At 35.8% G+C, this 20,475-nt stretch overlaps 1 protein-coding gene across 1 annotated transcript in view; it reads left to right on the top strand.

Annotated features, from left to right (window-relative positions):
* Positions 1-2,497: 2,497 nt before the first annotated feature.
* LOC127412846 (E3 ubiquitin-protein ligase NEURL1B-like) overlaps positions 2,498-20,475 on the top strand; it is a 62,876-nt gene continuing 44,898 nt past the window's right edge. Inside the window, exon 1 of the mRNA XM_051649516.1 lies at positions 2,498-2,696. Coding sequence (XP_051505476.1) covers positions 2,609-2,696 — 88 coding nt within the window. The 5' untranslated portion in view covers positions 2,498-2,608. The remainder of the gene's footprint in view (positions 2,697-20,475) is intronic.

Below are 20,475 nucleotides of genomic sequence, written 5' to 3'. Positions count from 1 at the left end.
CCTAGCACTGGAAACATATAACTTTATAACTTATTATCTGACCAGATATATTTCCATTTGACATTAGCTATATTAGACAGTTCATAAAGGGATCACTGTTTAAATAATTGTGGACTAAATTGAGCTTGTTTTACATTTAAAAAATGTCTAAAAATTGTGTTGATATGCATATAGTTTGACTTGAAATGACACTGTAAGAACAGGATAAATAGAGATGATGACAGCAGGTGGACAAAGTTTCAAATAAACATTTATATATAACTAGAGTGTGTGCTAAAGTCACGTGTAACTGAATAATAGACAAGTGTGAAAAGTATACGCCTCACAATATAAACATTTAAGTCAGCTTTACAGATAAAGTTTGATTATAGTCACAGGCTCCTTAGTTTAGAAATCTGAATCCAATGTTAAAGTGTGCAGAATCATACTTTTTTTTTTTTTTTTTTTTTTAAATGTGCAGTACTGTGAAGAACAATTGCACACCATATTATGTTTTTTTTATGTTTGACTGTCTTTTCATATAGGCTATAACACTCCATTTCTTTTAACACTCATCTTCACTAGTACACATGTATACTACTTTTATTAATAAATGCCTAAAAGTGGAATCAAGGACATCAACACAGATGTCATTTGAACTCAAAGGGCACTTTCTTATACAAACAATACAAACCTGTGCTCTGGTTTGGTACACTGTAAAAATGTTAACCTAAAAAATGTGCTTCATGTGGTAACATCTAAATTAACTGGTTTGATTTAAGTCAGAAATATTATTTAACATCACTGTATTAACCTTAATAAAGGTTACACTAAGAAAGCTGATGTTAAGGTTTAGATGAGGTAAATAGCTCCTTGAGGTAACAATTGCAGGTTACCACTTTTCACAGTGTACAAGCAATTGAGGTGTAAAGCATAACCACACCAAGATCAAAAGAGCTCTCTCAGGCCCACAGAGGAAAGATTGTTGATGAATGGAAAAGGTTTTATTTCCATTTCATAGAAATGTGAAGTCAGACAGTCCACTGATCAGAAGAGCATTTACAAAAGAAGAAAATGTCAACCTCGCTAGTCCAGATCATTCCATCAAACATAACCCAGGAATTTCCCAAGGACCCCATGATAAAACCAGAGGAATGGAGGAGTGCATACATTTGTCTCTAAATTTATGTAGGCTAAATGAGAGAATTACAATTCAAAATTCCTTTATGATATTTTTATTGAATAAACTATTGCAAAACTTATATTTTCATTGCTATTTGTTAAATTAGATCAGCTTTACGTATTAATATTGTTGATATGCATGCATGCAAATTCTTTAAAATTACATACTACTATACCGAACCTATTCCTGCATCTTAAAGGGATAGCTCACCCCAAAATTCTCTCATCATTTACTCACCCTCATGCCATCCCAGATGTGTCTGACTTTCTTTCTTCAGCAAAACACAAACAAATATTTTTAGAAAAAATATCTCAACTCTGTAGGTCCATACAATGCAAGTGAATGTTAGCCAGAGCTTTGAAGGTCCAAAAAGCATATAAAGGCAGCATAAAAGTAATCCATAGGACTCCAGTCGTTAAATCCGTGTCTTCAGAAGCGATATGATAGGTGTGGGTGAGAAACAGATCAATATCTGAGTGCTTTTTTTTTTACTATAAATTCTCCTTCCTGCCCAATAGGTGGCGATATGCACGAAGAATGTGAATTGCCAAAAACAAAAGAAGGAGAATGTGAAAGTGAAAGTGGAGATATATAGTATAAAAGGACTTAAATATTGTTTTTTCACCTACACCTATCGTTTAGCTTCTGAAGACATGGATTTAACCACTGGAGTTCTGGTCACCATTCACTTGCATGTATGGAGCTACAGAGCTGAGATATTCTTCTAAAAATCTTCGTTTGTGTTCATCAGATGAAAGAAAGTCATACATCTCTGGGTGGCATGAGGGTGAGTAAATGATGAGAGAATTTTCATTTTTGGATGAACTATCCCTTTAAAAATACATTCCCAATTGTTCTCTATGGTAGATATTCATGCTAGCTTTAAAATGGACCATTTTTTTCTTTTTTTTGCATTGATGTCAACTGGCATGATTAGGATAGAAATGGTTTGGCATTAAATGGAATGAACAGAAAGATAAAAACACACATGAAACATTGTGATTAGCATATAAAAGAGACCGAGGCTAGTTGTCACACTTTTCACTGCAGTGAATAATTCTTAGGGTAGGTTTAGTTTTTTAAGTTAATTCTTGCGTAGACACAAACGCGTAATGCCCAAGGAAAATGGTACAGTTAATTTGTCGGTAACCCAAATGCACAGTATTCTTCCCCTAGGCCTAACACACACATACACACAAACAGTGGGAGCGGCTGGCAATCACTCCTCAGCGCGCCGAGACAAGTCAAATGACGTGCCCGAAAACAGCGATTGGACAGTTCGCGGGAGAAAAAGACGTGCACGTGCTCGGTGTTTTCATATTTCAAACTGAATTTAGGCGGGGTTTTTCCTGTATGTCAGTTAGCGTTGTCAGAGTTCACCACAGTCTGGAATGATTCAGGCTTATTAGATTCAAAACCCAGTGAGTTGTTATATTTGATTTTATTATGGGGAATAACGAATCATCCGCGCAGATTTCCTCAGATGCCATAGTTAAGAAGACAACAACTCAGTGGCAAACAAATATTCTGCAAGGTAAGTTTGTGCTTCTCATATATGCTTGACTATACTGTCTATTAATATATAGTGTAATAGTGATAATTAAAATGTACACTGGCCCAAAAAACTGTTTGGACACTTCAGTCACACCTAAAAATGACCATTATCCTTGCATTAGATAACAAAATATCAAACCAAATGACATTTATTTATTTATTTATTTATTTATTTATTAGCCTATACCCAACTGCTCTCAAGGTGCGTTTTAGTGGGTATGACGTCACACAGGTGTCTAAGCAGAGTAACCACAGCTCATGTTCAACAACCTGAAAGTGTTTTTTTTTTGTTTTGTTTTTGTTTTTTGTCCTTATTTTCAACAGTATTTCTATTGTTGTATTACTGAAATCCTAACAAACTTCTATTTGTGATATGTTGTGCTTGATAAGGTGTGCATGTGTTATCCTTCTTTAAAATACATCCCACTTGGTTTGATATTTTGTATCTAATGCTATGGCATTCATACATTTTTTGAGTGCCTTAAGTGTTTAAGCACTCTTTTGGGTCCTTTGTATTAGGTTACAGAAATATGACTAATGAATAATATGACAGCTAGACTATGTATTATATTATAATAATATAACCTCACATAATAATATACGTCTTAATTATATATTTTGCACTCTTAGACTGCAAAAGTGATCTTAAAAAGCAAATTTAGTAGCAATTGAGAAAAGGTATAGACAATAACCTATAGAACAAGTTGTTGTTTTTTAAAACACAAGAGGGGATTCGTTTCATTTACAGAATACTGTAAAATAAACAATTCAGAAATGTTGTTTTTTTTGGTGAGAGTTGGTTATTAATACGTACTTACAGTATATGTGTATTTGAGAACACTATGAGTGATGTTCCAGAAGTTAAACAGGAAATGTAACTCCTACGATGAGACCGCTGAGCTATTCATACTTGGCAAGGTTTTGGCTTTCCCAGGACCTTGATGACAACAGTTGGGAAGGAATAATTGTCTATAATAAGGAAATAGGGAAACATTTGGTCCCTGTGTAATTTGACTAACGTTTACATAATATGTGGTAATCTTTGAAGCTCAGAAGCTTTAAGTAGACTTATCATGTCCTCTGAGGTGTCCTGGTAGTGCTGCTTGATCTCACAGTGTACTATTATACAGTAGTAGTACACTACAGTAATACTTTAGTGATCGGTCAGTTTGCTTAATGGCATAATCAGACCAGCAGATGGCAGCTAAGATCTTCCAACAGTTATGTGCAACTGAGCAATAAAGTACAGTTATTTTGGGGTGATTTTGTATATATATATATATATATATATATATTATGGTAATAGAAAAATGTATTAAAACAAACAATTTAACAGAATAAGACAAGTCTGATGGCGAATCTCATGAAAACATGCCCAGGTCACAAAAAAATTAAATAAAAATAAATAAATTAAAGACTATTTTAGGAATTTTTTGCATTGTGATTTTATTTAAATGACAATTAATTAAGCATATTTTCCTCCAAAATTCTCATTACCACAGTGCATCCAGATGTTTTACTTTTGAGTGTTTTTTAACTCCCATTATTCTCATCAGTGTCAGAAATGAACTTTTTTATTAAGGGGCAATATTTGCCCCTGGATTAGATTTTAAGGGGCTTTATTCCCCGATGATTTTATCAAACTAAAATCATGTTAACATGCAAATTGTTTTCATCATGTGACTATACTTTTGAAACAGTGAGTATTTTAATGTTTACATATTGGCCCCATTCACTTCCATTGTAAGTGCCTCACTGTAACCCAGATTTTAGCTTTAATTAAAGAAAGAAAGTGACGAGTCGCAATACATTTTTGTGGTAATCAATATTATGCCACAAATGCTTTTGATTGAGCTTAACTTGTTTTGAACCAGGAATATTTCTTTAATTGCCGTGAAAATAATGGTCCTAAAAATTGATTCAATTTTCACATTTAACTTTGGGATGAAATGTGACTGCTAGGGGTGAAATTTCATGGTGAAAATGTTCTTGACAGGTTTGATATTCACCCAATAGAGTTTGTGTACAACTAATACTAATGCAAAAGTATTGCATTGTTTGCATGAAATCTGAAATGCTACGTTTCCTTTGTCCTCTCCAAATAGACAGAATTTAAAGTGTCAGATTTTCTGTTGACAGCCACAGGTGCATGTTTCCTTTATATCTGTTTCTAAATGTGTTTAATTCAGTAATGACTCTTACATTGTTTAAGCCACTTGGCTCCATGTCAGGTAAGTAGTTTGTCTGCATTCCATCACCCACTGAGTCACAGGGCAGCCAGCCGAAAAAACAAAACAAAACTGTTTATAGAGTAACAGATTTATTGTTTATCTAAAGTGAGGGAATATACCTTAAGGTAAGATATATAATATATTTGATTTGTTCAAACACACAAATCACACGACTCACCCAAGACCTTGGCCAGCTCTCCTTTAACGGTCCTGTTTAAAAGCTTCACAAAGGAGATACTCTGAGTTAAACAAATCTGGTTTGTAGCAGCCATTGTATGATAGCCAAGACTACAGACACATAGTTGGACGAGGATTAACACACATCCTAGGGCAAGGGTCATGAAAGTGTAGTATAGTGAGTTATGGAGACCAGACACCAAACGTGGGCATCATCAGGAAACGATGCAATGACATAATCTTTTCATTGTAAAAACGTAATTGTTCTTGGTCCAAGTAAATTGCCAAGGTGAAGTGCCTCACTGTAGAGAAGACCATTTCTATGCTGGTCCAAGCTGGTTAGTTCTGGTCTTGCTAGTGAGACTAGAGAATCTGATGGCCAAAGGTAGTTCTGCTGGTTAAATTAGTTAAAAAGTGTTGTGTGGACACCAGCATTTCATGTTGATGACTATTGGTCAACATATTTTTTTTTTTATGTCCAATGCTGACACCAAACAGCACTAACTTCCCGTTTGAATTAAAGTTTAATAGTTAACCCTTTAAGCTCGGATGGGCCTGCCGAGAAAAAAAATATTATTTAAATATTAATAACTACAGTCTTGACAAACAAAAAATTGGTATCGTTTTAAAGCTTAGAAGCTGTACTTTACAATACATGTAGGTTTTATGACCAAAACTGAACAAGTGCTTTGAAATTTGCAGACAAATCAGAAGTGTTTGTTTTGATAATTTATTAATAATTGTGTACTGCATGTATTATTGTAATTGGTAGAAACATTAAACTTATTAAATAGCCATGTGTCATATGTCATTGGAAAGCTCTCAAAGAGTAGAATACAAACAGCTCATCTGTTTTACTCACAGATAAAAATATAGCGAGTAATAGATAGGTAAAAGTCTTTGACAGGTGTTGCTTAAATGCTTCATTTTTGCTTATAACTTCACAAAAAATAAACAGAACATAAAATATCACATACCATTACTTAGAAGAGGTGATTATCTTTAAAAAGAGCACACACACAACATAATTGTATGCATAGATCATTATATTATCCACATGAAGCACAATGTGCACACAGCACATAATGTACTATCTGGCTAAAAACAGATGACTTCATTGGAAATGATGTAGTACATTGTCCAGCGTCATGGAATGCTAAACCAATCGTATTAGGATTCAGATCGCTGCAATCAGAGGTGGAAGTCATCCAAATATGGGCAGAGAGGATCGTTCACTCTAATTACATATGGCCACCAGGAGATGGCGCAAAGTACATGACACAGTCTCAATGATAGCTCAGATGACACAAAATGGAGCTGAATGAGATCTCGTTACTCATGCCTGCATGCTTTGGAAAGAGAGCATACCTTCAGTCATTGTTGTATTTGCACGTGTAATTAGTTCTTATGTAACTGTTATGTTTTATTTGTTTGGAGAGGCTTTTGGACACATGGAGACGTTTTTGAACACTGGGATGCATTATTTTTGTAATGTTGTAACTTATGGTTGCTTTGTCGCATCAACACAAAATTTTACTTAGTTACAGGTGACATGATTAAGAACAAAACAAAAGCAGTTTTTTTTAAGCCACCTTATTTACATCCTGAGATATATAATGTCAAATCAGAAAAATAAGAAAAAAAGGTCATTTTAAATTAATAATAAAATCACTAGTTTAAAAACACTTAAAATTGATATTTTATATGTGAGAGTCTTCTCTCTACAATATAGGCATCTGGGCAGATGGAAAAAAAAGGGCAACTATACACGGAAGTCGGGATGGGGCAGAGGAGCAAAAGGTGACCAGAAACTGTGTGAAACCAGTGGCTCATTTCCCCTCAACATTTAGCCTGTCTTCTGGGGAAACCATTACATAATGTGACCCTGCACATTAACACCTCGTCTGCCTTTCATCTTTGCTGTTTCATCAGGGAAACATTATCAGATGTTCAATCTGCCTTTTTGTCAGGGACAATTGTGTGTTGCTGTTTCTCAATGGGTGGACTCTACGGCACATTCTTACCTGTTGGTTCAGCCTTCTCTTTATGGCAGCATGGAGGTTTTCAGAGCCAAAATACTGTCCGTGTTATTTAACTCCCCATATTTCACTTAGATGTAAGACAACAGCGTTCACCAACATGTCAACCATGCGTGGTGTTGAAATGCTCCTCAGAACAGGCCAGTATCTACAGTGAAGTCCAAATGTCTGAGACCACATTGAAAATCTGGGATTCTAAATATAATTGAACCTGGAAAAAAAACTAAGTTTAAAATAAAGAAACATTATGACATAAGTTTAATTAGGAGTATTTTGGACTATTTCGAGGTCACTAATTGAATAAGCTAATTTGTGACATTGACCATGTTAAAGGAATAGATCACCCAAAAATGAAAATTCTCTCATCATTTACTCACCCTTATGTCATCCCAGATGTGTATGACTTTCTTTCTTCTGCAGACCACAAATGAAGATTTTTAGAAGAATATCTCAGCTCATTTGGGCCATACAATGCAAGTGAATGGTGGCCAAAATTTTGAAGCTCCAAAAATCACATAAGTATGATAGGTGTGGGTGAGAAACAGATCAATATTTAAGTCCATTTTTACTATAAACTCTCCACCCTGCTCACTCCATCTCCACTTTAAGAGTTTTTGGTTATTCACATTCTTCATGCATACATCCCCTTACTGGGCAGGGAGATTAATTTCTAGCAAAAATTGATTTAAATATTGATCTGTTTCTCACCCACACCTATCATATCATTTCTGAAGATATAAATTTAACCACTGGAGTCATATGGATTACATTTATGCTGCCTTTATGTGATTTTTGGAGTGTCAAAATTTTGGCCTCCATTCACTTGTATGGACCTACAGAGCTGAGATATTCTTTTTGAAAATCTTAATTTGTGTTCTGCAGAAGCAAGAAAGTCATACACATCTGGGATGGCATAATGAGAGAATTATTGGGTGAACTATCCCTTTAAAGGAATATTCCGGGTTCAATACAAGTTAAGCTCAATCAACAGCATTTGTGACATAATGTTTATTACCACAAAAATACTTCAGACTTGTCCCTCCTTTTCTTTGAAAAAATAAAAAAGCAAAACAGTTACAGTGAAGCACTTACAATGGAAGTGAATGGGGTCAATTATTGGAGAGTTTAAAGGCAGAAAGTGAAGTTAATAATTTTATAAAAACACACATCAATTCTTCTGTTAAATCTTGTGTATTATTTGAGCTGTAAAGTTGTTAAAATCGTTGTTTTACGGTCATTTTAGGGTTTACAGCATTATGTAGTTATGGCAACCAAGTTGTAAAATTGATATAACTTTACACCCAAAAGGTTAGCAAGCGATTTTATCACACTAAAGTCATGTTAAGACGCATATTGGTTACATCTTGTGCATATACTTTTGAAACAGTGAGTATTTTAATTTTTACGGACTGGCCCCATTCACTTCCATTGTAAGTGCCTCACTGTAATAAAATGTTTCGCTTTTTTAAAGAAAAGGAAGGACAGTTTTTGTGGTAATCAACATTATTCCACATGTTGTCGATTAAGTAGGGCTGTTGTGGTGGCAAATGTTTACCACCACGTTTGTTAAGGGCCAACCACCACTGGTGAACGGTGATGTACGGTGGTTGGGGAGTGGGGGAGGCGTTGTGTGCAAATGAGTGTTTTTTGTGTATCAAACTTAAAGTGCAAAAAAGTGTAAAATATCACAAAATACCCAAAATACAAAATTAAAAAATAGTTTTCATTGGTTTAAAAATGTCCTTCTGTTATTGCACCAGTAGCCTATTCTATATGACGATAACATGTAAATATCAATGGCTAAAAGAATGGCCTAAACGGTCTAAATCTTTTAATATAGCTAAACTCGTACATTCAGCACGAATAAATATCAGTAAACAGATGGAAAATAATTAAATGGTGGTTCAGGCCTACCTTGCCTGAAAGCTTTTCAGTTGTCAGATGTTTAAAAAATTTTCAACAGGAAAACAACTTATTTACATCCTGAGATATATAATGTTAAATCAGAAAAATAAGAAAAAAAATTTGTTTTTGGCTCAAGTTTTTTTCAACAGTTTCTTAGGCTTAGAGTCTCAGAATCGTAATTTACAGTACTGTGTACGTAAGATGTTTAACAAAAGCATTTGTCTTAAGGTGGTTATTTATATCTTCAGCTTTAGTGTATCAACAGGTAATATACATTTTAGACTCCCAAACATTACTTTTGCATACAGAAAAGATTAGAACAGAAGAACAGGGAGCCCTGCAACAGATGTCATGGCCCCCACAGAGCCCCCACTGAACATCGTATCAGTCTGAGATTACATAAAGAGACAGAAGCAACTGAGACAGCCTAAATAGATAGAAGAACTGTAGCAAATTCTCCAAGAAGCTTGGTACATGCTATCTGCCAACAACCAAGAAAAACTACGTCCAGGTGTACCTAGGGGAATTGGGGCTGTTTTAAAGGCAAAGGTGGTCACACCGAATATTGATTTAGCTTTTTTATGTTTACTGAGTTTGTATGACATTAAGTGATAAATGAAAACTATTTATGTCATTATTTTTGATATACAGGTGCATCTCAATAAATTAGAATGTCGTGGAAAAGTTCATTTATTTCAGTAATTCAACTCAAATTGTGAAACTCGTGTATTAAATAAATTCAATGCACACAGACTGAAATAGTTTAAGTCTTTGGTTCTTTTAATTGTGATGATTTTGGCTCACATTTAACAAAAACCCACCAATTCACTATCTCAAAAAATTAGAATATGGTGACATGCCAATCAGCTAATCAACTCAAAACACCTGCAAAGGTTTCCTGAGCCTTCAAAATGGTCTCTCAGTTTGGTTCACTAGGCTACACAATCATGGGGAAGACTGCTGATCTGACAGTTGTCCAGAAGACAATCATTGACACCCTTCGCAAGGAGGGTAAGCCACAAACATTCATTGCCAAAGAAGCTGGCTGTTCACAGAGTGCTGTATCCAAGCATGTTAACAGAAAGTTGAGTGGAAGGAAAAAGTGTGGAAGAAAAGATGCACAACCAACCGAGAGAACCGCAGCCTTATGATTGTCAAGCAAAATCTATTCAAGAATTTGGGTGAAATTCACAAGAAATGGACTGAGGCTGGGGTCAAGGCATCAAGAGCCACCACACACAGACGTGTCAAGGAATTTGGCTACAGTTGTCGTATTCCTCTTGTCAAGCCACTCCTGAACCACAGACAACGTCAGAGGTGTCTTACCTGGGCTAAGGAGAAGAAGAACTGGACTGTTGCCCAGTGTTCCAAAGTCCTCTTTTCAGATGAGAGCAAGTTTTGTATTTCATTTGGAAACCAAGGTCCTAGAGTCTGGAGGAAGGGTGGAGAAGCTCATAGCCCAAGTTGCTTGAAGTCCAGGGTTAAGTTTCCACAGTCTGTGATGATTTGAGGTGCAATGTCATTTGCTGGTGTTGGTCCATTGTGTTTTTTGAAAACCAAAGTCACTGCTTCCTTCTGCTGACCAGCTTTTTAAAGATGCTGATTTCATTTTCCAGCAGGATTTGGCACCTGCCCACACTGCCAAAAGCACCAAAAGTTGGTTAAATGACCATGGTGTTGGTGTGCTTGACTGGCCAGCAAACTCACCAGACCTGAACCCCATAGAGAATCTATGGGGTATTGTCAAGAGGAAAATGAGAAACAAGAGACCAAAAAATGCAGATGAGCTGAAGGCCACTGTCAAAGAAACCTGGGCTTCCATACCACCTCAGCAGTGCCACAAACTGATCACCTCCATGCCACGCCGAATTGAGGCAGTAATTAAAGCAAAAGGAGCCCCTACCAAGTATTGAGTACATATACAGTAAATGAACATACTTTCCAGAAGGCCAACAATTCACTAAAAATGTTTTTTTTTATTGGTCTTATGATGTATTCTAATTTGTTGAGATAGTGAATTGGTGGGTTTTTGTTAAATGTGAGCCAAAATCATCACAATTAAAAGAACCAAAGACTTAAACTACTTCAGTCTGTGTGCATTGAATTTATTTAATACACGAGTTTCACAATTTGAGTTGAATTACTGAAATAAATGAACTTTTCCACGACATTCTAATTTATTGAGATGCACCTGTACAACATGCAACATTTTTCACAAGTGCCTAAAACTTTTGCACAGTACTGTATATCATTAAAAAACTTTTTTCTTTTTTTTTTTTTTTTCATTTTCTTTAAAATGAGGACCCTTGTTTTTTTTTTTTTTTTTTTGAGTTATAAGCCTTTCATTTTGGGTATGCCACTGAAACAGGAAATCCTTAAAAACTCACTCAGAGCTTAAAGGGTTAAATTAAAAGCGTTTTTTCAAATCTATAAACAAATTGCAAGGGGCATAAAAAGAGAAGCAGATGCTTGTATTAACACAGACTCACCCGGAATATTCCGGGTTCAATAGAAGTTAAGCTCAATCGACAACATTTGTGGCATAATGTTGATTATCACAAAAATTTATGTAATTCCCCCTTTTCTTTAAAAAAAAAAAGGAAAAAGCTGGGTTACAATGTGGCACTTACAATGGAAGTGAATGGGGCCAATCCGCAAACGTTAAAATACTCACTGTTTCAAAAGTATAGCCAAAAGACGTAAACAATATACGTGTTTACATGATTTTAGTGTCATAAAATCGCTTGCTAACCTTTTCTGTGTAAAGTTATAGACAATTTTACAACTTCGGTGCCATGAGGACGTAACACCATAAACCCTAAAACTCTAAAACGACCATAAAAACAATAATTTAAACAACTTTACAGCTCAAATAATGCACAAGTTTTTACAGAATAATTAATGTAAGTGCTTTTATAAAATTATAATCAAAATCAAAATTATGCCACAAATGCTGTCAATTGAGCTTTACTAGTATTGAACCCAGAATATTCCTTTAATGGAGAATTGGGTCTCACTTTGATGCAATAATTTTTTAAGTCCACATGAACTTTAAAAAAATGTTTGTTTTTTTACATTTATTTGCTATTATTGCCGCAACCTTTATTAATGTTAGCCAGCGTTACATTACTGATTTAACTCTTGGCAAAATTAAAGAAAGACCACATTATCTACAACAGTAGCCTAAAACAATGTCTAAATAGCTATTTGGCTATTGGTTAACTTTAACCAATAGCTCGCACAGCCTATGTGATATAATCTGAGAAGGTAAGTTGTTTTAGAGGCAGAGCAAGTTATTGTGTTTTAATGACAAATTATAAAGACAAACTTATTTTCTTTAGGATAATGTGCACTGATGAATTGAGAAATTTGAAATTAAGAAATTTGTATTAAGAATCTAAATAGGGTCAATTTTGAATTCATTTTGACTTTAAAGTTAGTGAAAGAAACAACGAGCTTCCTACAGGCTCTTTTTAAAATGCATTTGTTCCTCAGCTGTCCTCACATTCCATGAGTAAAACAGTTGGAGGTCTCAATCAGCAATAGCACAAATATTATCTTATGTTCAATCTCTGTTCTGCATAATAACATTCAGGACTGGAGCATCCTAGTTAGTGAGTACAAAGTCATGCATATGGAAGCCTGGCTTATTATGCTTGAAGCTTGTTGTTAATAATGTAAAGCGATCCTTTGGGATATGAGATACCCTTACACAGAGGAAGTACCCATATTTACAGCTTCTTAAAATAGCCATGTGCACAGCACTTGGAGTGTAGCGGTGACCCGCGCCGAAGCGAGGGGCCTAGAGTTTCCCACACATGCCTGAAACCGATGTCATGGTGCGGAGTGAAAAGTAGGGATGGGTGATACTACTTATTTTCTTTTCAATCCGATGCCAAGTACTACCAATACTGATCCTTCACTGTAAAAAATATTTTGTCTGGTAAACTAAAAATGTGCTACATTATAACATACAAATCAACTGGTTTCCTTCAAGTTAATAATATTATTTAATATACTAAATCAACCTGTCTACATTAGGTTAAACCAACATTAGTAACTTTTAAGAGCTAGAAATAAATCCACAATTACAGGTTACCACTTTTTACAGTTTACAGTAGCAGCAATGTTTTTGTGATTTCTGATGATAAAAAGAGAAATTATAGCCTATTAAAATCATATTCCAATAAAATTCTGTCTTATTTTCTTTGCCCTCATATCGTTTCAAACCTGTATGACTTCCATGAAATATGAAACGAAGGTTGGGTAGAATTATAGCCTTAGTCACCAGTCACTTTCATTGCACCTTTTTCCAAAAAATGAAAGTGAATGGTTAAGCTTTGAAGTTTTAAGATGTACTTTAAAGTTCATGCTAAATTAATAATAAAATCACTAGTTTAAAAACACTTAAAATTGATATTTTACATGTGAGAGTCTTCTCTTTACAATATAGGCATCTGGGCAGATGGGAAAAAAAGGGCAACTATACACGGAAGTTGGGATGGGGCAGAGGAGCAAAAGGTGACCAGAAACTGTGTGAAACCAGTGGCTCATTTCCCCTCAACATTTAGCCTGTCTTCTGGGGAAACCATTACATAATGTGACTCTGCACATTAACACCTCGTCTGCCTTTCATCTTTGCTGTTTCATCAGGGAAACATTATCAGATGTTCAATCTGCCTTTTTGTCAGGGAAAATTGTGTGTTGCTGTTTCTCAATGGGTGGACTCTACGGCACATTCTTACCTGTTGGTTCAGCCTTCTCTTTATGGCAGCATGGAGGTTTTCAGAGCCAAAATACTGTCCGTGTTATTTAACTCCCCATATTTCACTTAGATGTAAGACAACAGCGTTCACCAACACGTCAACCATGCGTGGTGTTGGAATGCTCCTCAGAACAGGCCAGTATCTACAGTGAGGTCCAAATGTCTGAGACCACATTGAAAATCTGGGATTCTAAATATAATTGAACCTGGAAAAAACTAAGTTTAAAATAAAGAAACATTACGACATAAATTTAATTAGGAGTATTTTGGACTATTTCGAGGTCACTAATCGAATAAGCTAATTTGTGACATTGACCATGTTAAAGGAATAGATCACCCAAAAATGAAAATTCTCATCATTTACTCACTCTCTAGAGATGAATGTCTAGCAAAAATTGATTTAAATATTGATCTGTTTCTCACCCACACCTATCATATCATTTCTGAAGATATACATTTAACCACTGGAGTCATATGGATTACATTTATGCAGCCTTTATGTGATTTTTGGAGTGTCAAAATTTTGGCCTCCATTCACTTGTATGGACCTACAGAGCTGAGATATTCTTTTTTAAAATTTTAATTTGTGTTCTGCAGAAGCAAGAAAGTCATACACATCTGGGATGGCATGATGAGAGAATTTTCATTTTTGGGTGAACTATCCCTTTAAAGGAATATTCCGGGTTCAATACAAGTTAAGCTCAATCGACAGCATTTGTGACAATGTTTATTACCACAAAACTACTTCAGACTTGTCCCTCCTTTTCTTTGAAAAAATAAAAAAGGAAGCATTTTGGTTACAGTAAAGCACTTACAATGGAAGTGAATGGGGCCAATTATTGGAGAGTTTAAAGGCAGAAAGTGAAGTTAATAATTTTATAAAAACACACATCAATTCTTCTGTTAAATCTTGTGTATTATTTGAGCTGTAAAGTTGTTAAAATCATTGTTTTACGGTCATTTTAGGGTTTACAGCATTATGTCGTTATGGCAACCAAGTTGTAAAATTTATATAACTTTACACCCAAAAGGTTAGTAAGCAATTTTATCACACTAAAGTCATGTGGGCTTCATTACATTTATCTATGATTGGGAAGGTTAATGTTATTAAAATGAATTGTATTCCAAAATTCAACTACCTGCGACAGTCTCTCCCTGTAGATGTCCCCCTCTCTTATTTCAAGCAATTTGATAGCATAGTGAAGTCCTACATTTGGAATGGTAAATGTCCCATATTACATTTCATTAAGTTGCATAGGCCGATTGACAAAGGTGGGCTTAACCTACTCAAGATTTTGTTTTATTATTATGTGTTTGGTCTCATTTGGCTCACTGGTCGCTTCCACCTGAGAGAGCCCCTTCCTAGTTTTGTATTGAACAGGAAGTTCTTGCCCCAATTTCGCCATTGCAAAGCATTTCTATCAAACTAATCGGAGAAGTTAAATTACACCCCATTATCTCGCATTTGCACTCGGTATGGACAAAAGTGTCCAGAGTGTTTAATTCAGACATTTATTTAAATGTTGCCTCGAGCATATGGCTGAACCCCAAATTATGTATTAATAAGTCCCCTTTCTGCTGGTCAGAGTGGAATGTGAGGGAGGTTAATACGCTCGGTGACCTACATGAGAGTGGAGTGTTGAGATTCTTTGAAAATATGGTTAACATTTTTGGGATTCCCAGATCTCAGTTCTTTAGGTATTTACAGCTGCGCCACCTTCTCTATACTATTTTTGGGAGTAGCATATACCCCCCTAAAGTGGCAGATACTCTGGGAGTGGTGATTACTGCTTTTGGAAAAGGTCATGAGGCATCAGTGTATTACTCCCTGCTAATACGGAGTCTGGGGGATGGAGCTTTAACTTCTATCAAGAGATTATGGGAGAAAGATTTAAACTTGGTATTGGAGGAGGGAGTGTGGGCTAGGATTCTAAAAAACAACAAGTCTACATCTAGAGATGCAAGGGTGCGTCTCGAAAACTATTTATGCCATTATTTTGGAGACATCCTCACTATGCAACATTTTTCACAAGTGCCTAAAACTTTTGCACAGTACTGTGTGTGTATATATATATATATAATATATTTTTTTTTTTCTTTTTTTTTCTTTTCTTTTTTTTCTGTGTGTATACTCATGTGTGACCACAGGGATGTTTGTTGAGGGTCAGGGTGGGGTTGGGGGTTTGGGATTGGGAGGGGATGGGGTAACAGTGGGGGTTAAATGTTGATTCTGTGAATATATGTTTTGCTTTGTCAATTGTATGAATCAATAAAAACTGTTAATCAGAAAAAATATAGCTAAACTCGAACATTCAGCACAACTAAATATCAGTAAACAGATGTAAAATAACTAAATGGTGGTTCAGGCCTACCTTGCCAGAAAGCTTTTCAGTTGTCAGATGTTTAAATAAATGTTCAACAGGAAAAAAAAAAAAAAACATTGCCAGGTTTTTGAGAGGATCTCACTAGGGTAATGATGTTTCCAGGCGCACTGAACACATGTTCAGAAGCAGTATTAATCTCGTAAACGAAATTACTGACAAAAATGTATGACATGATTTTTTATTCTGTTAACAAAGATGATACGGAAAAATATGCATCATAAAGGACAATTCAACTATTGAACTTAAAACATATTGTTGACAAGAAATTAATAACACTGCAAGATATTACCAGTGCTATGACTTTCTTTTCTTCCTGGAGCTCAATAAAGGAGAAAAAGTAGAAGGTTAGCCTCAGTCAACATTCACTTTCATTGAATGGAAAATTATGCAATAAAAGTGAATGGTGACTGAGACTAACATTCTACCTAACATCTCCTTTTGTGTTCTACAGTAGAAAGTAATTCATAGGGGAACAACATGAAGGTGATTAAATAATGACAAAAAATGTTATGTTTTGGTAACTATCCCTCCTAACTCTTGCGTTCAAAAGGTCAGATTTCTTTGCTTCCGTTGGAGCACACGAGATGATCTTTGGAACATTCTCAAATCATACTGGATCACATAGATCATCATGTTTTGAACAAACTTGTGGAGTTCATGCCATTTGAGTGCATGCTTTAATTACAGCAAAAGAGCAACATACCAAATACTATGAAATTCTGAAATTCATGTACTTTTCAATACCCAACTTTTAAATATAATTTGTAATTTAAAATATCTCTCCGACTGTACGTGACTTGCATGACTTGGAAGCAAAGTCCTAAAATGGAGAAAACAGAACACTGTATCTAAATAGATACTTCCTCTCCCTTTTTTGTATTCATTTGAAAAAGTCCCCTTCACAATACATTTGTGTCAGGGAGGAATACTTAAAGATGGTGCCAAAACAAGCAGATTTAATCACAAGCAAACAAGCAAGCTATCTTCAGACTTCCACTACGGCACACGGCGCAGCTGTTACAGCGAGTCATGCGATGGCGATGCATCTTGGAAACCGCCAAAACATTAACACGATCCTGTTGTTGGCCACTGCAGCCATTGTTTTCACCTCTCCAGGAGGCATGTGCTACACATGGAATAGGTCATACATGAAAAGTCAATGATAAATTCTGGGTCAAATAGTATGGTAAATGTTTACAAAAAAGATTGGGTATGACAGTGCAATCAGTACCAAAGATGAGCTGCAAACATGAGTCTGACTCATTTTACAATTCACTTGAGATAATTTTAAGATGGAAGTGTGTAATTTCTGTGGCACTAGTGCACCAAATATGCTTGGAAAAAAAAGCGAGATTTTCTGAACAAAATGTTAGTGGTGCTTGCGCGTGCAAAAGTCGCCGCCACAATGCTTAGGTGTTACTTTGCAGTTGTGTTCTGAGTCGTTTTTTAGCGTGTTGATATGTGGTTGCTAGCTGCCTACTGGCCCAAATCAAAAGAGGCCACTCCTAAGATATTGCAGACTGATCCAACTGTGAATTCAGTGCCAGGAGGTCGAAAGTTCTGCTGCTGAAATAGTTCTGTGATTATTGAAATTCAAACAACTGCCCCCAGTGGCTGAAGCTGGAAGTGCTATTGAGAGATGAAATGCCCACAGGGTGGCACCACAGACGAGTTGTATTTTTAGTTGCATATTTTATTAACCCTACTCACTAACCCAAACCCGAGAACTAACCATCAGGAGAGCAAAAATGCAACTTCCGAACCACGCTCACCATTGTTTATGTGAATGCAACTACATCCTGGTTTCCACTGGACCAGAACCCATGTAGAAGAGATTGTCAGTAGCGTCACAGGGAAAGGTAAACACATTAAAATTAATGCAAAAGTGTCTGAGGGGGATGGGGCATTTTCATTATTCGGCATTATGGGGTTACTTTCAGGGTAAGTGAACATTTGGAAGCTGCATGTCGATTTCCTGTGTGATAATGATGGATATTCTGGTTCCCAGATATGGCTTGTGTCCCTCTTTCAATGTATGTCTATGGGATTTTGTGCCCATTTTATCTAAAATCATAAGTAATTGCCTAGAAAAGTAACAGCACACCTATCCTCAACAAGCGGCATGATTTGAGGTATCATTCATGTCCACTTAAGGCCCCGATATACTTTTGAAGAAGTTCTTATTCGTTCTTCATTCAGGGGTAAAAAGAAGTTCTAAACAGCAGAGCAATGGTATAAAACTACATAGAAGTAGAAGTACATTTAAATATGAGGACGCTACATGTAAAACCTTACAAATGTGTTATCAATGACTTTATGCCTCATTCTATGTGGAGAATTCCCATGAGGTCAGTAAAAGAAGTTGTTTTAACCATTCCATCCGAGATGACGATGAGTCTGCATACAGAAAGGAGGTTAAACAGCTGGCTGTCTGGTGCAGTCAAAACAACCTCGAGCTGAACACGCTCAAAACAGTGGAGATGATAGTGGACTTTAGGAGGAACACCCCAACACTGACCCCCCTTACCATTCTAAACAGCACTGTGGCAGCAGTGGAGTCATTGAGGTTCCTGGGCACTACCATCTCACAGGACCTGAAGTGGGAGACCCACATTGACTCCATTGCGAAAAAGGCCCAGCAGAAGTTGTACTTCCTTCGCCAGTTGAGGAAGTTCAACCTGTCACAGGCGCTGCTAATTCAGTTCTACTTAGCAGTCATTGAGTCTGTCCTCTGCACTTCAATAACTGTCTGGTTTGGTTCAGCAATGAAATCAGACATCAGAAGACTACAAAGGACAGTTCGGACTGCTGAGAGGATTATTGGTTTCCCCCCGCCCCCCTTTCAAGAACTATACACTTCCAGAGTGAGGAAAAAGGCTAGAAAAATCACTCTGGAACCCACTCACCCTGCCCAATAACTTTTTGAACTGTTGCCTTCTGGCCGACGCTTCAGAGCTCTGAGCATCAGAACCGTCAGGCACAGGAACAGTTTTTTCCCCCAGGCTATCCATCTCATGAACAGTTAAAACTGCCCCTTTGAGCAATAATTAATGTGCAATACACAGCGTAGTCTATTTATATTATCCAACACATCCTACCTCTTCTGTCATTACATTCCTATGCACTGTATATAACCGATTTGTATTTAGATTTGCACTATGTATGTGTGTATGCGTGTGTATGTATGTATATGTACGTATATATATTCATATATGTGTATATGTGTATATATGTGTATATGTATGTATATGTATGTGTGTATGTGTGTGTGTATGTATATATATATATATATATATATATATATATATATATATATATATATATATATATGTGTGTGTGTGTGTGTGTGTGTGTGTGTGTGTGTGTGTGTGTATATATGTGTGTGTATATATATATATATATATATATATATATATATATATATATATATATATATATATATATATATATGTATTGTCTATTGTGTATTCTATATATATTTTTTTCTTTTCAATATTTATTTATTTTTTAAAAGTCTTGTTGTTGTTTTTGTATTGTTGTGTACTGGAAGCTCCTGTCACCAAGACAAATTCCTTGTATGTGTAAGCATACTTGGCAATAAAGCTCATTCTGATTCAATGATGATTTAAAGTAATATATATGCAGTAGAAAATATTTAATTTGTCTTGTTTAGATTCTGAATTCATGACGCTAATGCGCTAACATTCTATACGTGGCTATAATACGCACCAATTATACTCTGCTATTGTAATTTATGATGACACTGATACAACTGCAAAGATGGGTGTATAAAAGAGTAATGGGCAAAATACAGACAAAAGAATGATGATAAGAGAGGTATTTCTTACTTTGGGAATATGTGTGAATGGCCAATTAAACCATTTAGACCAATTAAAAAAAAAATTGCATGACATGGTTTTGCAAGCCGGTGTGTTCACGTTGAATACTGAAAAATGTAAACAAATTAGTAGGTGGAGCTTCAGTTCACACCTACCAATGATGTGGTCTAATGGCAGCAAGAAGGTGTTTAGAAGCTGCCTAGAATTTCGCCCAGACGAGCTGTTCCGAACCACCAAAACTAATTCAAAAACACTTTTTTTTGTTCTAAATGACGTCATACCCGTTTGTTCTTCGTTTTCATATGAAGTATATCTGGGCCTTAGGGTTAGGGGTGCAATGGCAATAGTGATGGTTGTCTTAGCAAACACTACTGACTACTCAATATGGTCTTTGCATGGCTAAAAAATTCCCGCAGATC

This window comes from Myxocyprinus asiaticus, chromosome 22 (genome assembly GCF_019703515.2).
Source record: "Myxocyprinus asiaticus isolate MX2 ecotype Aquarium Trade chromosome 22, UBuf_Myxa_2, whole genome shotgun sequence".
In the NCBI taxonomy this organism is placed as follows: Eukaryota; Metazoa; Chordata; class Actinopteri; order Cypriniformes; family Catostomidae; genus Myxocyprinus; species Myxocyprinus asiaticus.
Note: the sequence above shows the minus strand (reverse complement) of the source record. Positions and strands in the feature narration are given on the sequence as shown.